We start from the raw sequence: 18,147 nt of genomic DNA on the forward strand, positions 1-18,147 counted from the left end.
AATCACAGAAGTCAATTGGGATCAGTAAAATGAAGATGTAAAGGAAAGAAAGCGCAGCTCGGTAACAACTTGATCTCTGCTCCCAGTGTAGGAAAACAAACACTCGAAGATGAAGATTCTGTCGGTGGAGAATCGTGCTTCCATGGCCACCGCGGAGGAGCTCCACCGGAGCAACCTCACCGAGCAGAGCGATGGGGAGAAGGGGGAGGCGTTGCCATATTCATTTCTAGGGTTTAAGATGAGATGGCTGCATGAGCTGATAACTCTTTTATGATTTTTTTTGCGTGATTTTTAATGGCAGAGATTGAAATTAAAGAATTGGAATATGAAGATATTGGGGAAAGAGAACAACTCAGTAGCAGCTAGGTGTTTTGATACATTTCCGTTACCTATACCTCTTTTATTGCCCTTTTTGGTTCAAAAACCTCGTGAGAATTCGCATACAGAAGGACTTTCCGAACGCTCACACTCGTAGCAGAGTTCTTCCATGCCAAGTCAGTTGTCCAACACTCTTATTTCATTTCGTACAAGAGTATTGATAGGTGCGTTTTATAAGCGATAAACTCCTATTTTTTTGCTTGAATTTCACGCGGTCTCGAGTGATTTTTAGTGCATTTAATGTATTTGTGAGTGATTTATAGGTTTGAGAGAGTGTTTTGATGTTGAAGATGTAATCCGACCAAGTCAAGACGATTCATTTATTTTTGGGCAACTTAGAGCGAAATACGACGTCCTCTTCTGCACGATTTTGAGATTTTGAATTGACAGATTTTGGATGATCCAGTTTCAAAATTGGATAGAGCTTTCCCTTAGCTTTCCAACACGTGTTTATTTGCAAAAATCGGACATCAAAGCAACAAGTTATGACCGATTCAAAATCACTGCGCAGCTGTCCAATTTCACTGCAGCTCAAAAACGTTGTTTTCGTTAATTAACTGTTTTAAGTGTTTTTGAGCCATTGGATCCAATCCAAAGGTCCATATTGCTCCAAAAATAACTTACATCCTATATATATTAGAACTCTCATAATCAGAAGTTAGGTTTTATTTTAAGTTTTTATTAGTTGTTTGGCTTATTGGGAGAGAAGATGCAACCAGAGAAGAAGACCATCGTTCGTCGCGACTGACATCCGCGAATTCAGTGTTTTTCCTTCTATCTCTATTCATTGGAAATCCCATTTATGTTTTATTGTCTTAAATAGTTTTCATGGTTTGTTTTTATTTCTTTTGTGTTTCTATTATTCTCGTCGTCATAAACTGAACCCCATAAGGGTGATAGCTTAGATTTGCTTGATTATGGTTGCGAATTCATTATCTATTGATGGAAGTATTTTTTTTTTCATGTTCTTCTTCTCTATCGTTTTATTTAATTCCATGCTTAATGCTTGTGTAAAAATCGCGACCTCATTCATGATTTTTAGGATTGACTTGATGTTTGAGAAAGATTAGGTTGATCGTGCATAAGAATTAGATAACTGTACTACATTCCTAACCTAGAGATAATTAGGCGGCTATGAAGTCGTGTTTACACTATGCTTGTCGTATTTTTAGGGTGATCGAGAGATAAAAACTCGGTATTGGCATAAGTTGTTAGATGCTCGAGAGAGATTTAGCGATAATTACATGAGTGTGATTAGTGAAGAAAGAGAACAAAAAATCTTGCGTAGTTCTAGAAATCCCGACCATAGGAAATTTTAGCAAAACCATTGCCCTTGCCTTCTACTCATTCGTTCACCCGTGTTTACTTTGTGCATTAGTTTAGTTTATCGTTTTAGTTAATAATCATCTTTGTTATTTGAGTTCAATTCGTTGCTGGTTGGTTTAAATAATGGGTTAAGCATAGTACTCGTAAGATCGACTCGTTCTTACGAACTTTAATACTTGAGCGACTACATGCACTTGTGTAAAAAAATATCGCAACAAGTGTAGGAACCGAACTCTCTTTCGTCGTTCTAAACCCAACTTACACTAGGACAAAAATAGTCATCCGGTGCGACGATTGTCGCACCAAATACGTCAGAAGTCGCACCTAATAACTTATTAGGTGTGACATTAGGTGCGACAAAGTCGCATCTAAAAGTCTGTCGCTAAAGGCATTAGGTGCGACATGTCGCACCTAATAATCATACCTTTAGGCGCGACACTTTCAGGTGCGACATTGTCGCACCAAATATGTTATTTTAATTAAAAAAAATTACAAAATCAGAAATAGAGGGGCGGGGATGCTGATCCAGGCGGCGGGGCGGCGGGCTGGTCCAGGCGGCTGTGGGGCGGGCGGGCAGGGGGCTGGTCCAGGCGGCGGGGCGGGGCTGGTCCTGGCGGCGGCGAGGCAGGTTGGGACAGAGAGACAGAGTGAGAGACGGCCGGTGAAACATAGAGAGAGAAATATAGGGGGACGTACCAGGGAGGGCCGGCAGCGGCGGAGCGGAGAGGGACGGCGGCGGGGGCTGGCTGGGAGAGAGACAGAGTGAGACGGTGTGAGACGGCCGGTGAGATAGAGAGAGAGAGATGGGGACGTACCAGGATGGGCCGGCAGCGACGGAGCAGAGAGGGACGGCGGCGGGGGCTGGCTGAGAGAGAGAGAGACAGAGTAAGACGATGAGAGAGAGAGAGAGAGAGTGAGAGACGGCCGGTGAGACAGAGAGAGAGAGGGGGACTTACCAAGGAGGGCCGGCAACGGCGGAGCGGGGAGGGACGGCGGCGGGGGCTGGCTGAGAGAGAGAGAGAGAGAGAGAGAGAGAGAGAGACGGTGAGAGAGAGAGAGTGAGTGAGTGAATGTGTGAAAAAGCAGAAAGGTCGGGTTTAAAACCCTAAACCTATTGGGTGCGACATTGTCGCACCTAATAATCATATTGGGTGCGACAATGTCGCACCCAATATGAAATCCCAGATCCAAAAAAAATTCGGCGGGATTCGTTGACAACGTTAAATTTAAAACCCATTGGGTGCGACATTTGTCGCACCTAAAGGTATTAGGTGCGACAATTTCATATTAGGTGCGACATTGTCGCACCGAATAACACTAAACATTAGCGAAATTTTTAGTCATCCGGATGAGTATCCGGTGCGACATGTCGCACCTAATATGGGCTTAGGTGCGACTATTAGGTGCGACAAGTCGCACCTAATACCATTCCGTACCCAATATGTTAATTTGTAGTAGTGTTATGTACCACTTGGATTGATGAGCAACCAAATCCTTGGGACCTTCTTAAGTCCTAGGATGTAATGGGTGAGACATTAAGGTATGTGAATAAGATTACTTGGGAGTCAACCAGGATTCAGAGTTGCAATTCGAACACAGTTATCTTTTGAAAGATATGAATTTTATTATTTAATTTCAATTCAAGATTATTTTTATTTCAAAATTGAGAATTTGGAAGTTAGGGTATTGGTTTAAATTTGATTCGGTTTTTCTTATATAAGAGTTAATATCAATGAAAGAGATATTTGTGATACTGTTATGCATTTTAGGATATAATTTCGTCATTTTACTTAAATAATTGGTATAAAATCGACATTTTTGAAAATTGAAAGTTAAAATCGACTTTTCACTAAAACACATAGTATATAAAACACATGGTATATATGAGTGATTTTCCAAAAAAAAAAAAAACAAAAACTTGGCTACATAAGCCACATAATCTATAACAATTTAAATTTGGCCTAACATTTTGTAAATAATCTGTAAATAGCCAAATTGCTTACGTGGTTGCATATTTATGATAGATTTTTTTTACAGCTTTGCCTTTGTAATATTCAGATTAGCAACTGTAATTTAGGCAGTTTTTTTTTTTTTTTTTTTTTTTTTTTTTTGAAAGAAATATTTTAAACCAAATTGGTAAGTATTAATTGAAATTTCAAATTTAGGACGAGAGTCCTTAAATATTTTCGGTCTGAAATTTAAAATTTTGAGGCCGTGGATTTGAATATCTTAGCGCATATTTTTAGGTGATTAGTTTCTAATTTTGTTACATAACATTATTTGAAAATCTGTTAATAAGATTTATTAACTTGTATTTTAATATTTAAAATCTGTAAATCTGGAAATCTGTTATTTATTTTGGTTGGATTTTTTTTTAACGTGTAAATAACTCTCTGATTAACATGACATCAATTTACATATAAATGAATCAATTTACAATTTACATGACTCTTATTTACAAATCCAATTTACATCCATAAGACGAAGAAGAAAGAGGAAAATAAAACCAAAAAAATCATGTGTAAAGAACAACAATGAAGCTCGATCTGAAGAAATTCGACCCGATCGAGATCAGTCCCAGGTCGCGGCGGCGACGTCTGTCCTCTCGGACCTGTACCGTGGCGGCGCCTCCTCCTCGGGCTGGGATCTGCCTCTCAGTGTGGACGACGGGCGGGCCCGCGCAAAGGTCCAAGCCGGCGCCCATTCTTCTCTTCTCAGAATCGCGTGATAAAGGGCTCCTTTCTCCAGATCTCGTACTCGGACAAGACCAACCCCTGGTGGCGGCGGCGTCTGTCTTCATCGGATGATCCTCAATCAGAGGAATTTTAGGTTTTTTTTTTCTTTTTTTGCTTTTTTGTTTCGGGAATATGGTTAGGGTGAGGAGCTAACAAATTAATGAATTTTAATTTGCTTTCAGGAATAGCGCGACAATTATGATGATCAAATCTCTGTAATTATGTTTTATTATTCAGTTTAAAATGAGCGGGATATTTATTGAGGTCTGTTTGATCTTTTAATTAGTTGTTAATTGATGAGTATGACTATTTACTGGCAATTAACAAAAGATTGGCTAAAAACAAATCCTTTATAACCAAATGGCTACTCAACTATATAACCAAAAAAAAAAAATGCATCAAAGGTTTGCAGAAACGACACCGTATAAAGATTTACAAAAATAAAGAAAATAATTGTTCAGAGTTCAGACACTCTTTCGCTATTCCATGCCTTAAACCCAAAACCTCTCTCTCTCTCTCTTTCTCTCTGTTTGACGATGGCGTCTCTATCTTTCGCTCACTTTGTCGCTCTACCCAGGTTCTTTATCTCTCGCTCTCTTTCTCTTTCGCATTTTTTAATCTGCGCTGCTAGCTTCCACATCGAAGCTATGTTCAATTTTTCTTGTTAAAAATGATGTTTAAAAGCTCGTATTTGGATAAACCTCAAAAAGAATTAATAATAAAAAAAAAAAACTGAAACGAAAACGAAAACCAAGCACACAATAACATAGGCAGCTAAAGAAGTGAACTTGTTCAGTTTCTCTACACACAGGTGTGAACACCTCTGCGCTTCGCGCAACGCACCGTCGTCTTTATCCCGTCCGCCCCCGAAATATCTCCAGCTCCAGCGTCTCTGCTCGCCGGAGAGGACTTGGCACCTCAAAGCCAGAAAGAAATCCGAAGAGAGCCTGGGCCAAGAAGGAGAAGAGACCAAGACGACAAAGAAGAAGCCCGGCCGCCCGAAGAAGAAGAAGCCCACGGAGGAGGACGAGGAAGGTTCCGACTCGAAGATCCCGGAAAGTGTGGTTTCAAAAGCCGCGAAAGCCCCGCGAAGAACCCGGAAGAAAGGTACTCTCTTTATCCGATAATGTGCTAGTAACTTTGGATTCTTCGGTCATCAGGAATGTGATTGGAATTTGGAACGATCGTAGCCGTATCAGAAGAAGAGGAGCCGAAATCCGAGAAGAAGACAAGGGCCCCGAGGAAAAGCAAGGCGAAAGTAGCAGCGGAGGAAAAAGAAGAAGCGAGCGAGGAGCCGAAACCGGAGGAGACGGAGGACGAGGCGTTCTTGTTCTTCTCGGAGGAGAAAGAAGAAGAAGAAGAAGAAGAAGACGATGAGGAATTGGAGATCGGTGAGGCGGACGAGGAGACACAGCGGTCGTACGGGTGGCCGCCGCTGGTGTGCTGCGTGGGGGCGGCGCAGCACGCGTTCGTGCCGTCGGGGCGGCGGGCGAACCGGCTGGTGGACCACGAGATCAAGGCGAGGATGAAGGACGCGTACTGGGCGCCGGATAAGTTCGTGCGGGCCCCGGGGGGGTCGGCGGGGAGCGTGGCCATCGCGCTGGCCAGCCTCGGTGGGAAGGTGGCCTTCATGGGGAAGCTCGGGGCCGACGATTACGGCGAGGCCATGCTCTACTACATGAACGTCAACAAGGTCCAGACGAGGTCCGTCAAGGTCGACCCCAAGAGGCCCACCGCCGTCACCCACATGAGGCTCAGCAAGCGCGGCCCCCTCAGGACCACCTGCGTCAAGCCCTGCGCCGAGGACTCCCTCTCCAAATCCGAGATCGACCTCGACGTGCTCAGGGAGGTATAAACCTCGTCTGCACTTTCTCCACTTACCTAGTTATAATTATTATTGTTATTGATCGTATATATGATACGGCCCGGGATTCGATCTCGGAACGGGAGTGTTAGGATATTGACCTAATTCTCTTGTAGAGGAATCTTCGAACAACTATCGATCAGAAATGAACACCAAGAAGTGTTTACGAGGTTCGGCCAAGAAGTTCCCCAGAGGAATTCGTTGCACGACTTCAAGATCAGTTACAAGGACACAGTACGCCTGAGAACTCACAATCCGTGTCTCCGATGAACTAGCACAGAGAAAAGTGCGTCCTAAGCTACCCGAGAAGTGTTTACCCAAATCTCTCCCACTCAAGACTCCCCAGTTTCTCTGAAGTTCCTTCGCGTTTTTCTAATTGGTCAGATTTCAACTTAGTCTAGGATAGAAAAAAGGAAAGAGGTGCTTTATATATATTAGCACGTTACATTGATTGACTATCCTGACTAGATTGCCAGGGTGGCAGCTGACTCGAGAGGGAGCTTTGCCAATCTGTAGTGATTGATTATTGGCTCCCTTTCTCATTAATTTAGGGTCGCTTAAATAGATTAAGAATTACAACCGAATGAGCCGGGCTCAAAACCATAAACCTAGTTGCATAATTAGCCTAGTGGTAATTCCACACCACCTCCTGTGTGGAGGTCGTGGGTTCAATCCCCACTGCAGCAAAGCTGCCTTAAAAAAAAACCTAATTGCATAATTTCATAAATGAAAACCCCTAATTTCCCTAACCAATAACCCTAGATACTAGATAGGTAACAAAATAATTCATTAGGGTAATTAGAGGAGTGATAAGACTTTTAGACAGTCATATACTTAGATAAATATTAAGGGTTAGCCTATGTATAGAAAGCCGAGAATCAATCAATTGGAGAGGAAATTAGGCTTTAGCCTTTTGGGGAGAGTTCTGGGTCTATCTAATACACGGATGATTGGTTGACCTATCGAATTGTGAACCCAGTTTAACGATAATATTAGTGATTCTTGTACGGAGATGCTTCGGGTCGCATATTAACTCACTCGATTCTATCGCGAAATGTGATTGAACAAACTCAAAACATGAACAAGAAGATCACTAATTTATCCCTCCTGATAACGTAGTAGTCCTTAAATGACCAAAATCTAAATTTGCCCAAATCGAGCTCTTAATTTCTGTTGAGTAATAGTCCGAGAAATTCTTAACGAGCCCCTTTTAAACAGTCTCAACGCATCGGCAGTTTTGTTATGCTGTGAGGTATCCCAAAGAGTGAAATTCTGTATCAAGATCGTACTTAATTATTGATCATATGCTAAGGCTCCGTTAGGAACCTGAAGGCGTGGAACTTGAACGCGTTGACTGATATGTTAATCATTGTATCGCTCTTTGGATTTTTTCCTGTTGTAACGAGTTCAAGTCCTTTTATTTAGCGGACTTGGCTAGGGATTGGTCTAGTTCGCTGTAATTTTATACTTCTAGGGCTTCTGTTTTGCCTGGGGTTCTCCCTTGTGATTTTTTGTAATTCTTGTTCTGGATTTTCCGGCTTTTCCGTGGTTCTAATAAAGTCAGCTGTTTCTTTTAAAAAAAAAGGCTCCGTTAGGAACCCGGAAAAAGCGAGGAAAAATGAAAGTCGACGTGAAAAAGAGCGAAAATTAGAATTCGGTGTAGGGTTTGGAAGTCAAAGAAAACATGAAGGAAAAGAAAGACTGAGAAAAGAGACAAAATTAGTATGGATTTCACTTTCTATACCCGATTTTCCATTGAAAATGGAACCCCTTCTTTTAGTTATACATTTTCCCTCCCACTTTCCCTCTCCATCCACAAACAACACAAAGAATACACTGAGAGATTTTATTTTCCAGGCTCCAACCACACACGAAAAGAGAGAAAATGGAAACTGATTTATCTTCCCTATCAGAACTTTGACTCTCTCTTTTTTTTTTTTTTTTTTTTTTTTTTTTTTTTTTAACGATCCGTTGTGCAGGCGAAGATATTGTATTGCAGCACGCACTCTCTGCTGGACCCGAACATGAGGTCGACGACGATTCGGGCCATAAAGATGTCGAAGAAGGCCGGCGGGACGATTTTCTACGACGTGAACCTCCCGATGCCCCTGTGGCAGTCGAGGGAGGAGGCCAAGTCGTTGGTGCGGCGGGCGTGGCGGCTCGCCGACGTCGTCGAGGTCACGAAGCAGGAGCTCGAGTTCCTCCTCGGAATCGACCCCGACGAGGAGTTCGACACAAGCAACAACAAAGCCTCCAAGTTCAAGCACTACGGCCCCGAGGTCGTCGCGCCTCTCTGGCACGACGGCCTCAAGGTCTTGTTCGTCACCAACGGGACCTCGAAAGTCCATTACTACACCGCCGACCACCACGGCTCCGTCAAGGGCATGGAAGACCCGCCTCTCACTCCTTTCACCAGCGACATGTACGCCTCCGGAGATGGCATCGTCGCCGGTACTAACTACTACTTGCCCTTTTGCTATTTTTCAAAAATGACTTGATAACTACATTGCACAGAAAGAAAAGTGTTTAGGACTAAAAACTTATCCTTTACCCGAGCCGCCTTATTTTAAAAACTTTTCTTTTTCGGTAACACCTGGATTCGCATTCTTATTTTGAGAATACGTTTTTTTGTTTTAACTTTTTAGAGTTTTATTATTTTTGTTAGTTTATAGTTTCATTAAAATATCAGCAAAATCATCTGAAAATTAAACAAAAAATAACGAGGTATTTATGAAATGTTATAAAATTCGAGGTATTCAGAAAACCAATATCTTCAAATGAGGTATTCGTGAAATTTCTCGGTTCATTTATCCAAACATGAGAAACTGACAGCGAAATTGTTTTTTTTTTTTTTTGTTTTTTTTGTTTTTGTTTTTTTTGTTTTGTAAGCTATGCTTGTTTTTCTGATATGTTTTGTGTTGGTTTTTTTTTTTTTTTTTTTTGCAGGTATTTTGAGATTGTTGGCTGTTCAGATGGACCTAATAACGGATGAAGGTTACTTGGAGCACATTATAAAGTTTGCGATCAGTTGTGGAGTGGTTGACCAATGGGCGCTCGGGCGCGCAACTGGCTTGCCTCCCAGAGAAGACATGGAAGAAGACGAAGTCGAACCCGACTCAAATGGAATAAGGTCTATCACAGAAAAGGAATACCGCACAGTCAAATCCGCTGTCGATTCACTGTTCTAGTACCGACGAATATGTATTTTACGCCTCTTTGTAAAGTCATTTTTTCTTCGTCTCTTGTCCATGACTTGTATAACATTTTAACAATTTTGCAGTCCATTTGTTAGGTTACTAGTTCCTAGGCTTTTTTTTTTTTTTTTTTTTTTTTTTTTTTTTTTAAATTTTATTTTACATTTCCTATTAGAAAGGCTGTGTTACTATCTGATTAGTATGCTAATTTTGCATTCTCAGTTATTCCTTGCTAAAGATGACAGATAGTTTTCTGTTTATTTATTTATTTAATTTTTGTTGACTTTATTTATGTGGTTGTATTAAAAAAAAATGGAAAAGGAAGTGCCAAATTGCTATACGCATAGATTTGGATTTTGGAGAGTCAATTTTATGAACATTTGGATTTATTTATGTATTTATTTTATTTGGAAATCCATAGGCCATGGTGTCCTTGTCCTGGAAAACGTTGGGTATGTTACATGTCTTTCATCGATTAATTTAGGATGGTTGAGAGTAGGTGGAGAAGCTAATTTCTATTTCTGTATTTAATTCAGGATGGTATCGAGTCTAAATAAATACCATTTGTTGAAGGACATTTAACCAGTTTATTTAAATAAATAGAACAAAGGATTTGTCTTTATATTTTTGGTGCTAGTTCTTTAAAAAAAAAAACCTTACAAAAAGAAAAGGATGTGTTATGAAGCCGGATTCGCTACACCTGTCAAGGTGTCGAAATCGTGATTTATATCCTATTTAGATTGGTGGAGATAAAAAAAAAGGGTCTCTAACCTCGTCAATGGATTTAAATATTATAAATTGAAGGAAGAAACAATTGAATACAAATAATGCACGAAACTTTACTGATAATAACGTGATAAAACAATATTTGAGTTTAAAAAAATGACAATGGATACATGAAACAGTTAAATGTAAACAAGTGTGCTTCAGAGATGAATTATGCATGTGATTTCTGGATATTGAGGCTTTATTTATAGTCGTTCTCACGTATAACCTCTTATGTTGTCTTCGGTGCCACGTCGCCACAATCTCCCTTGGTTGCTGGATCACGTTACACGTGGTGTGAGGCGAAAGTAACATCTCTTTTGAATTCGTAACCTCTTCCACGTGGTTCCGCCTTGAGCGAGCATGACTCGTTCTACGTCTTTGACTGTTGGACTTGTCAAGCCTTATCGAACTACGTCGTTGGCTTCTTGAGAATTGAGTTCCTGAGGTGAGGTGTTCGTCACCTCGGCGCGTGTTTGAGTTCATTTGATTTACTTCGGCCTTGTGAGCTATTTTCTTCAATAAATCATTACTATTTTATGGTATTGAAAATTTATTTCTTATTATCAAGATAATTTATAATATTTTGTTCAATAAAATAAATAGCAAACTTAATTATAACAATATAACTTAATTTGAGGCTCACCTAGTTTTAGTACATTTATTTTTGTTAATATGATTAAATGCATAATGAAGTAATATATTTGAGAAAATTTAATACATAATAATTAAGATATTTTTTATGGTCGACATGATTAATGAGTTTAATTCACATATCTAGTAAAATTAAAAGAATGGCCAAATGACCATTTAAATACTCATTTAAATGAGTTGAATGTTTTTAGATTTTTCGCTACAAAAACACATAAAATTATTTAATCTATTCATTAAAAAATTATAATTGCTCATTAATGGTGTGTCAAACAAGTTGTAAGTGTTATCTCACAAACTTTTGAGGCTCAAGAACTATGATTTTGAGGTGAGCCTAAGCTTTTTAGGCTCACGTGTGTGACTTGGTCCAAATAAGATGAAGTTCCGTACCAACAATGTGCATGTAAGTAACATGATAATTAAATTTTGATATATCTGACATTTTTAACATGATAACTAAATTTTGATATATCTGACATTTTCCTTTTCATACTACAAAGATACTAGTACAATACTGCATTTATAGATTACATAATAATAAAAAAAAACTAATAAGCGTCGGCATCAAATTTTTACTCCTTTGATATCTTTTCATTTTGTTCCCCACATGCAGCAAATAATTGCATATGAAGCAACATATGGCCTGCAAAAAAGCTTCAAAAATTATATATATATATATATATTATAAACCATTTCCATATCTGTTTACCAAACAGCAAATAATATACATTATCTTAATCTCATCCCCTCTGCTCTGTTGAGTAGAAGCATAAGCTACACTTCTTTTTTGCTACATTATCCTTGTAATGTATATATATTTAGGTTATCTCAACAAAAAATCATTACTTTAAGGAACCATAAAGAAAAATAACCTTTTCTTAAATTTCTTTTCATTTTCCCCCCTAACGATTAAAAACAATAAAATAACAAAAAATTAGAAAAATAGTCAACTTAAACGTTTGATATTGCTAAATAGCCAAGGTTTGGTAAATATTAAGTAAATAGCCATAAATGATGACGTGACTTAATATGGCAGTGGCTATTTACTTGATATTTACGTTTGTAAATATATAAAAAATGGCTATTTACCTACTATTTACCAAACCTTGGTTATTTAGCAATTCTCAACGTTTAAATTGGCTATTTTGCTAAATTACCCATAAAATAAACATTATAAGAGGTCCAACGGAAAGAAAATTCCAAGAACCCCTTCATTGAATACCAAAAAGAGAAACATACACTTGGGAACAAGGAGATTTTGGATCAACACAACACAGAATATTTTTTTTCAATAGAGAAAATAATGCTACACTAAAAATATGTTGCTATCTTATTCATCATAAGCCATCACCGAGATTGGACACCGCGGGTTTGTCCAAAAACCACACGAGGTTCCCGCTCGTAGGCCGGACCATCCCAGCAGGCACTGCCGAGGCGGGCCCGGGATGCCAGAGTGCCACGCGGGCGACATTGGCCCTGGCGGGGCCCGCGGAGACAAGGGTGACGTTGGCGGCAGAGTTGATGATGGGGAGAGAGAGGGTGATCCGCTCGGGCGGGGGCTCGGGGATTCGGTGATGAATGTGACCCACTCGCCCTCCTCGCGGAGCGCCAAGTTGGCCGGGAAAAGTGAGGCCACGCTCCCGTCCGGGCCCACACCGAGGCCTACGTGGTCGGACTTTGGGCAGCCCTTCACCCCCGAAGTGCACACTACACTCGACTTCACAAGCTGACAGATCATGAACTCGTATTCGCTTGCCGCTTATCGATCACATTACTCGGCACGATTAGTACCTCTACAATAAATAACACTTTTAGAAGCGCCGCTCTATTTTAGAAGAGAAATTTTGATATTAGAAGCAACTTGTTGCTTCCAGGTTAGTCAACGGAAATACAAAGTTCATGACATGAAAAAAGTTATTTTTTTAGTTTTAGAAACGAGATTTGCCACTTCTAAAAATTCTCCGCACTTTAGAAGCGATTGTCACTTCCAGTTTTCATGAAATTTTTGGCGATTTTTTTTTTGCTCAATTTTTCATCTTCTAACAAAACGAAGCATCTTGTTTGACGTAATTTTTTAAGCGACTAGTCGCTTTTAAAAGTTAAGTCAGACTATAGAAGCAAGCTTCTTCTCTTCTTCTTCCTCGTTTCGATTTGACCGAGCTTTCTTCTTCCTCATTTGTTCTTCTTCTCGATTTTTTTCTCCAACAACCACCTCCGCGGTTAGGACCTCCAACGACATTATTGGGTGAGTTTATTTTTTCTTTCTCTCTCTTGTTTTCTCTTTCTTACACCATATCCTCCTCTTGGAAGCTCTTCCCTTGCGCCTATGCCGCTCCTCCGACACCCACCATTTCCACCTTCTCTCGTAATTGACTCTTTCTCCCCTTACCTCTTTTTTCATTTTTTTTAACTCCGGCCACCACCATGCCATCACCACCACGGCTAACCCAAACCCTTCATCACCCAAAAATCCGACCCAAACCCTTAACCACCCAAATTTACGACCAAGCTAACGATGCGGGTTCGATTCCCGCTACCCGCTTCTACTTACTTTAGCTCTTAGCTATAGTCAATATTTATAGTAATCTTTTAATTTTAATTTATATTAAAAAAGATTAAAAATAAATATGAATAAAATTGAAAAAACGAAAAACTCTTATAAAAAAATATAATTAATGCAATATTGAAGTACAACCGCAACTCCATAAATTTTTGGTGCTTCCGTTATTGCCGTTGGATTGGCCATTGTACTTGCTTCTATTGGACCTGGAGTTGGTCAAGGTATTGCTGCGGGACAGGCTGTAGAAGGGTCGCGAGACAACCCGAAGCAGAGGGAAAAATACGAGCCACCAAGGAAAAAATATTATAGATGCAAGATATAGAAGAGAAATAAAAGTTTTCTTTTTTGCCATTTGCCCGTTTGTAAATTTTGAAATGAATTCTTTTTTTAGCTTAACCTGACGCAATGTAGACGTTTAGCAAATTAAGGTAAACTTAGACTCAGAGAACATATATATATATATATATATATATATATATATATATATATATATATATATATATATATATATATATATATATATATATGAGGTTAAGGTATATACAATCTAGAATAATTAATAGTAAAACATATATTACGATATTAAAATTAAGTAATTGTAGAATAAATAAAAGAGATCTAAAAGATCTTTTTCCTAATTGAATAGTTTGTTTATGTTATGGGGGGAAGAACGTGTATATGTGATAGTAGCTATTAACTAAGCAAATATGAACTAAAGATATATCTAATTGGCCCTACTACATAGGTGTTAAATAGGTATTTGAATTAAAGTCCTTCTTTTTCATCAATTTTCATTTTTAATTTGATATTATTCAACTTTAGCTAAAAGATAACTTATTCAACTTATTTAACAAGTATTATATACATTTGCAGAGGCAGGCTAATGGTTTAATGCTCGGAGCGCTCGAGGTGTTGGAGAAACTTCATCAAAACACTTATGGGAGTTGGACTACGTTTGTTGCTGGAAAATACTATGTAAGTTTCATTTAATTTACACTAACGATTCATGTTTCAATTAACGTAATTAAGTTTCTAATGGTCGTATGTAGCCCGAGATCATAGATAAGCTCGTTGATATATGACGGCAAGCTGAGGAGCAATGGGAATCGCTAGGATCTTTATTAGCTCAGATGGAGGAGGGGAACGAAGAGATGTCCTTCCCACGGAGAGCAGTAAGGGACCTAGCTGGTGCGTACATCGCACCTCAGGCTAGGCCTAGTCCCAAACCACTCGAGTCGGACTTTGCATCGAGGTTGAGCCAGATTGCGAGCCTCTACGACAAAGAGTCACCGTCATTGAGCTCCCTTCGTACCTCCAAGCGCACCACCGAGGCGTGGCGACAATCTGAGGATCCTTCATCGTCATCAGCTCTCCATGATAGGGATTGTAGTCGCGAGCTTGGCACTAGACGTGGACGTGGAAAACGCGGATGAACTCCTAACTTGAGGGTTGGGAGTTGATCGCACTTAGTCTTTTATTTTGTTTAGACTTTTGTAGTTTTTATTATATATGTATATAACTATTTTTTTTTATCTAACGTTTTGTATTTAGTTATGATATTCGTAGGTGAATGAAACTTTTGTTTTTCCTGTTTTTGAAAATTAAATTAAATTTGCAAAATTTAATTATAATATTAAAAAGCGGAATCAGAAGCAACATGTCGCTTCTATTGCCGCTTTAAATAATTTCCCGCGAAATTGCGAGCACTTTAGAAGCGACGTTTCGCTTCTAAACATTTTTTACCATTTCGCGGGAGCATTCAGCGCGTCAAGTTCTCAAACTTAGAAGCCGCATCAGAGGTGATATGTCGCTTCTAAGTAGATCATTTCATTATGTCCCGCATGCAGCTAATAATAGCATATGGCCTGGAAGGAAGCTTCGATATATATATATATATATATATATATATATATATATATATATATATATATCATAACCATTACCTTTTCCGTTTACCAAAAAGCAAATCATATACATTATCTTAATCTCATCCACTTTGTTGAGTAGAAGCAAAAGCTACATTTTTTTTTTGCCACATTATCCTTTCAATGTATATATATTTAGGTTATCTCAACAAAAATTCATTGCTTTAAGGAACCATAAAGATATTTAGCCTTTTCTTAAATTTCTTTTCCTTTCCACCCTAAAGATTAAAAAAATAAAATAATAATAATAACATAATAAGAGGTCCAACGGAAAGAAAATGCCAAGAACCCCTTCATTGAATACCAAAAAGAGAAACATACACTTGGGAATGAGGAGATTTTGGACCAACACAACTCCAAATTTTGTTTTCAACAGGGAAAATAATGCTACACTAAAAATATGTTGTGCATTCTTATTCATCATAAGCCATCACCGAGTTTGGACGCCGCGGGCTTGTCCACGAACCACACGAGGTTCCCGCTCGTGGGCCGGACCATCCCAGCAGGCACCGCCGAGGCGGGCCCGGGATGCCGAAGCGCCACGCGGGCGATGTCGGCCCTGGTGGGGCCCACGGCGATGAGGGCGACATTGGCGGCGGAGTTGATGACGGGGAGAGTGAGGGTGATCCGCTCGGGCGGGGGCTCGGGGGAGTCGGTGATGAATGTGACCCACTCGCCCTCCTCGCGGAGCGCTGGGTGGGCCGGGAAGAGTGAGGCCAAGCTCCCGTCCGGGCCCACACCAAGTACCACGAGGTCGAACTCTGGGCAGTCCCTCACCCCCGAAGCGCACACCACCCTCGACTTCACCAGCTGACGGATCGCGAACTCGTACTCGCTCGCCGCTTCTTCAGCAGAAACTGCGTCGTTTATCGATATCACGTGGCTCGGCACGATCGGTACCTAAAACAACGAGTAATTCCATGAATCTCATTTTTAATAAAAAAAATAAAATAAAAAAACCGATAACAATCGGCAGTAGCGGTACCTAAAACTATGAGTAATTCCATAAATCTCAATATATATATTTTTTTTATATAAAAAAATTTACAAATTGATGAAATTTAAAGGTACAAATTTTAATTTTTAGAAGTTCGCGTGCGCATATATCCGTGGTCCTTACCTTACCTGACTCCGCCACATCTTATGTGTATCATTATATGAATATATTGTGGGGCAATTTTTTATGATCAAATTAGGCCAAATTTGTGGACAAAATTGCAGCATTGTTCATAAAGGTCAAAGAAAGAATTCAAAACGTCAAGGAGAAAGAAAAAAAAGAAATTCAACAATGTAATTAATGGGGAAGAATCTATGTAAAGTGATGCAAGAATTGTGTTGTCTCATCTCTCATGAGATTGAAATACATAAATAATACTTGTTCAAGAAATGTACCGGAGACTTCTACATTTGTTCTGAAGGGTGTTTTAGAGCCAAAATGAAATGTGAGACCAAAACACAACAAAGAAAGAAAACGACAAGCTCATGTTAATAATATCCAAGTAAACGCTTTCAATGTGAGAGGATAATTATAACTACTCAACAAGGTAACAACAAGTGTATGAGATCAGAATTTAGAGCTGGATTTGAAAATAAATCAACCAAATATCATGTCCATGTGCAACCACACCTAAAATCCTCTTATTCAAATGTTATATTCCATTATATTCCATTAAAAAAAATGAAATGTTTCATTTGAAAACCAAATCTTCCATAGCTTATAAAACTGACAGAAAATAATAAAAATAAAAAATAAAATAAAGGACGAACTTTGGAGAAAAGGCGATCCTTGGCGAGCTTGTAATTGCTATCAGAATGGTTCTTGGCCACAACACGCTCATCAGCCCAAAATATGTACCATTTTGCCCAATCCACTGTCTTGCTATATGGACCTTCAAACAGTTTTCTGTTTGTCACCCACAAATTCAAACCAAGGAAAAAAAATTAAGGAACATTGTAGACCCAAGTTGTTTTTTTTTTTTTTTTTGTTAGAAAAAACATAAAAAAATGGTAGGAATATGGACATTAATTGAAATGATATATACCCCAGTAAGTCAATGATAGAACCACCAGATAAGGCAAGAGAAAAGAAGCCTCTCTCATTCACTGAAGTCTCAGAAATGTCTGCAATATAGTCTGCCAAATCAGTCCCGAGCTCATCCAAACTCTCATGAACCCTCACTTCCTGAGCCCCAAACACAGCCATTCCTGTTTTTTTCCATGCACACATGAAACAACACAGAGAGAGAGAGAGAGAGAGAGAGAGAGAGAGAGAGAGAGAGAGAGAGAGAGTCCAAGATGTATGCCTTTGAAAAAAACTTGTTGAGTTATGAAAAAAAGGATGAAAAGCTTTATGATCTTTTTAACAATGTTAATAGAGCATGACATGACATGCATGTCTTTGGGCTTTTGGGAAAAATGATCAGACGAAGATCCACAAAAAAAAAAAAAAAAAAAAAATTAATTAATTAAAAATACTCTTTATATACAGTACAGCTTCAGCTTCATGAAAGAATCTCAATTAACATTCCATCACAAAGCATGCAGAGTTACAGACGGGTGTTGAAACTAGCCTTAGAAGAGAATTTATTAAAATAGAGAAAAGAAAAACTTGAGAAACAGAAAGAATAATGAGAAAAAGAAAAAAGAAAAGAAATGCTTACAAAGAGGGAAGGAAAATAAAAGCAAAGGAACAAAAGATGTGATGAGGAAGGAGAAGATGATGAAGGTGGGTAGTATAATACGAAATTAG

The 18,147-nt window shown here is 39.1% G+C and overlaps 2 protein-coding genes across 3 annotated transcripts; one reads left to right on the plus strand and one right to left on the minus strand.

Annotated features, from left to right (window-relative positions):
• Positions 1–4,900: 4,900 nt before the first annotated feature.
• LOC149402808 (fructokinase-like 2, chloroplastic) lies at positions 4,901–9,640 on the plus strand. Of its 2 annotated transcripts, none has more exons than XM_089610155.1 (5): positions 4,901–5,016; positions 5,236–5,546; positions 5,630–6,288; positions 8,283–8,754; positions 9,250–9,640. In XM_089610155.1, exons 1-5 carry the CDS (start codon positions 4,976–4,978, stop codon positions 9,489–9,491), a joined length of 1,725 nt encoding a protein of 574 aa, XP_089466281.1. In that variant the 5' UTR covers positions 4,901–4,975; the 3' UTR covers positions 9,492–9,640. The 2 variants fall into 2 exon arrangements, with proteins under 2 accessions (XP_089466281.1, XP_089466282.1); XM_089610156.1 differs by having other exon boundaries at positions 5,251–5,546; positions 9,250–9,639.
• Positions 9,641–15,677: 6,037 nt separating this feature from the next.
• LOC149402809 (putative 6-phosphogluconolactonase 1) lies at positions 15,678–18,147 on the minus strand. Its single transcript, XM_089609561.1, has 4 exons — positions 18,059–18,147; positions 17,441–17,603; positions 17,166–17,301; positions 15,678–16,298 (listed from the first exon to the last, which is right to left on the minus strand). Exons 2-4 carry the CDS (start codon positions 17,599–17,601, stop codon positions 15,819–15,821), a joined length of 777 nt encoding a protein of 258 aa, XP_089465687.1. The 5' UTR covers positions 17,602–17,603; positions 18,059–18,147; the 3' UTR covers positions 15,678–15,818.

This window comes from Urtica dioica, chromosome 3, assembly GCF_054948205.1.
Source record: "Urtica dioica subsp. dioica isolate 48M chromosome 3, U.dioica_male_clone48M_v1_H2, whole genome shotgun sequence".
NCBI classification, from domain to species: Eukaryota; Viridiplantae; Streptophyta; class Magnoliopsida; order Rosales; family Urticaceae; genus Urtica; species Urtica dioica.

What these genes read in the sequence shown, in the direction of transcription:
- LOC149402809 (XM_089609561.1), bottom strand. Translation starts at nt 17,601, where the DNA reads ATGGCTGTGTTTGGGGCTCAGGAAGTGAGGGTTCATGAGAGTTTGGAT. An exon ending in TCTATCATTGACTTACTGGG is followed by an intron (nt 17,302 to 17,440) that starts GTATATATCATT and finishes GGTGACAAACAG; the next exon opens with AAAACTGTTTGAAGGTCCAT. An exon ending in AGGATCGCCTTTTCTCCAAA is followed by an intron (nt 16,299 to 17,165) that starts GTTCGTCCTTTA and finishes TCGTTGTTTTAG; the next exon opens with GTACCGATCGTGCCGAGCCA.
- LOC149402808 (XM_089610155.1), top strand. Translation starts at nt 4,976, where the DNA reads ATGGCGTCTCTATCTTTCGCTCACTTTGTCGCTCTACCCAG. An exon ending in GCGAAGAACCCGGAAGAAAG is followed by an intron (nt 5,547 to 5,629) that starts GTACTCTCTTTA and finishes GAACGATCGTAG; the next exon opens with CCGTATCAGAAGAAGAGGAG. An exon ending in CGGAGATGGCATCGTCGCCG is followed by an intron (nt 8,755 to 9,249) that starts GTACTAACTACT and finishes TTTTTTTTGCAG; the next exon opens with GTATTTTGAGATTGTTGGCT.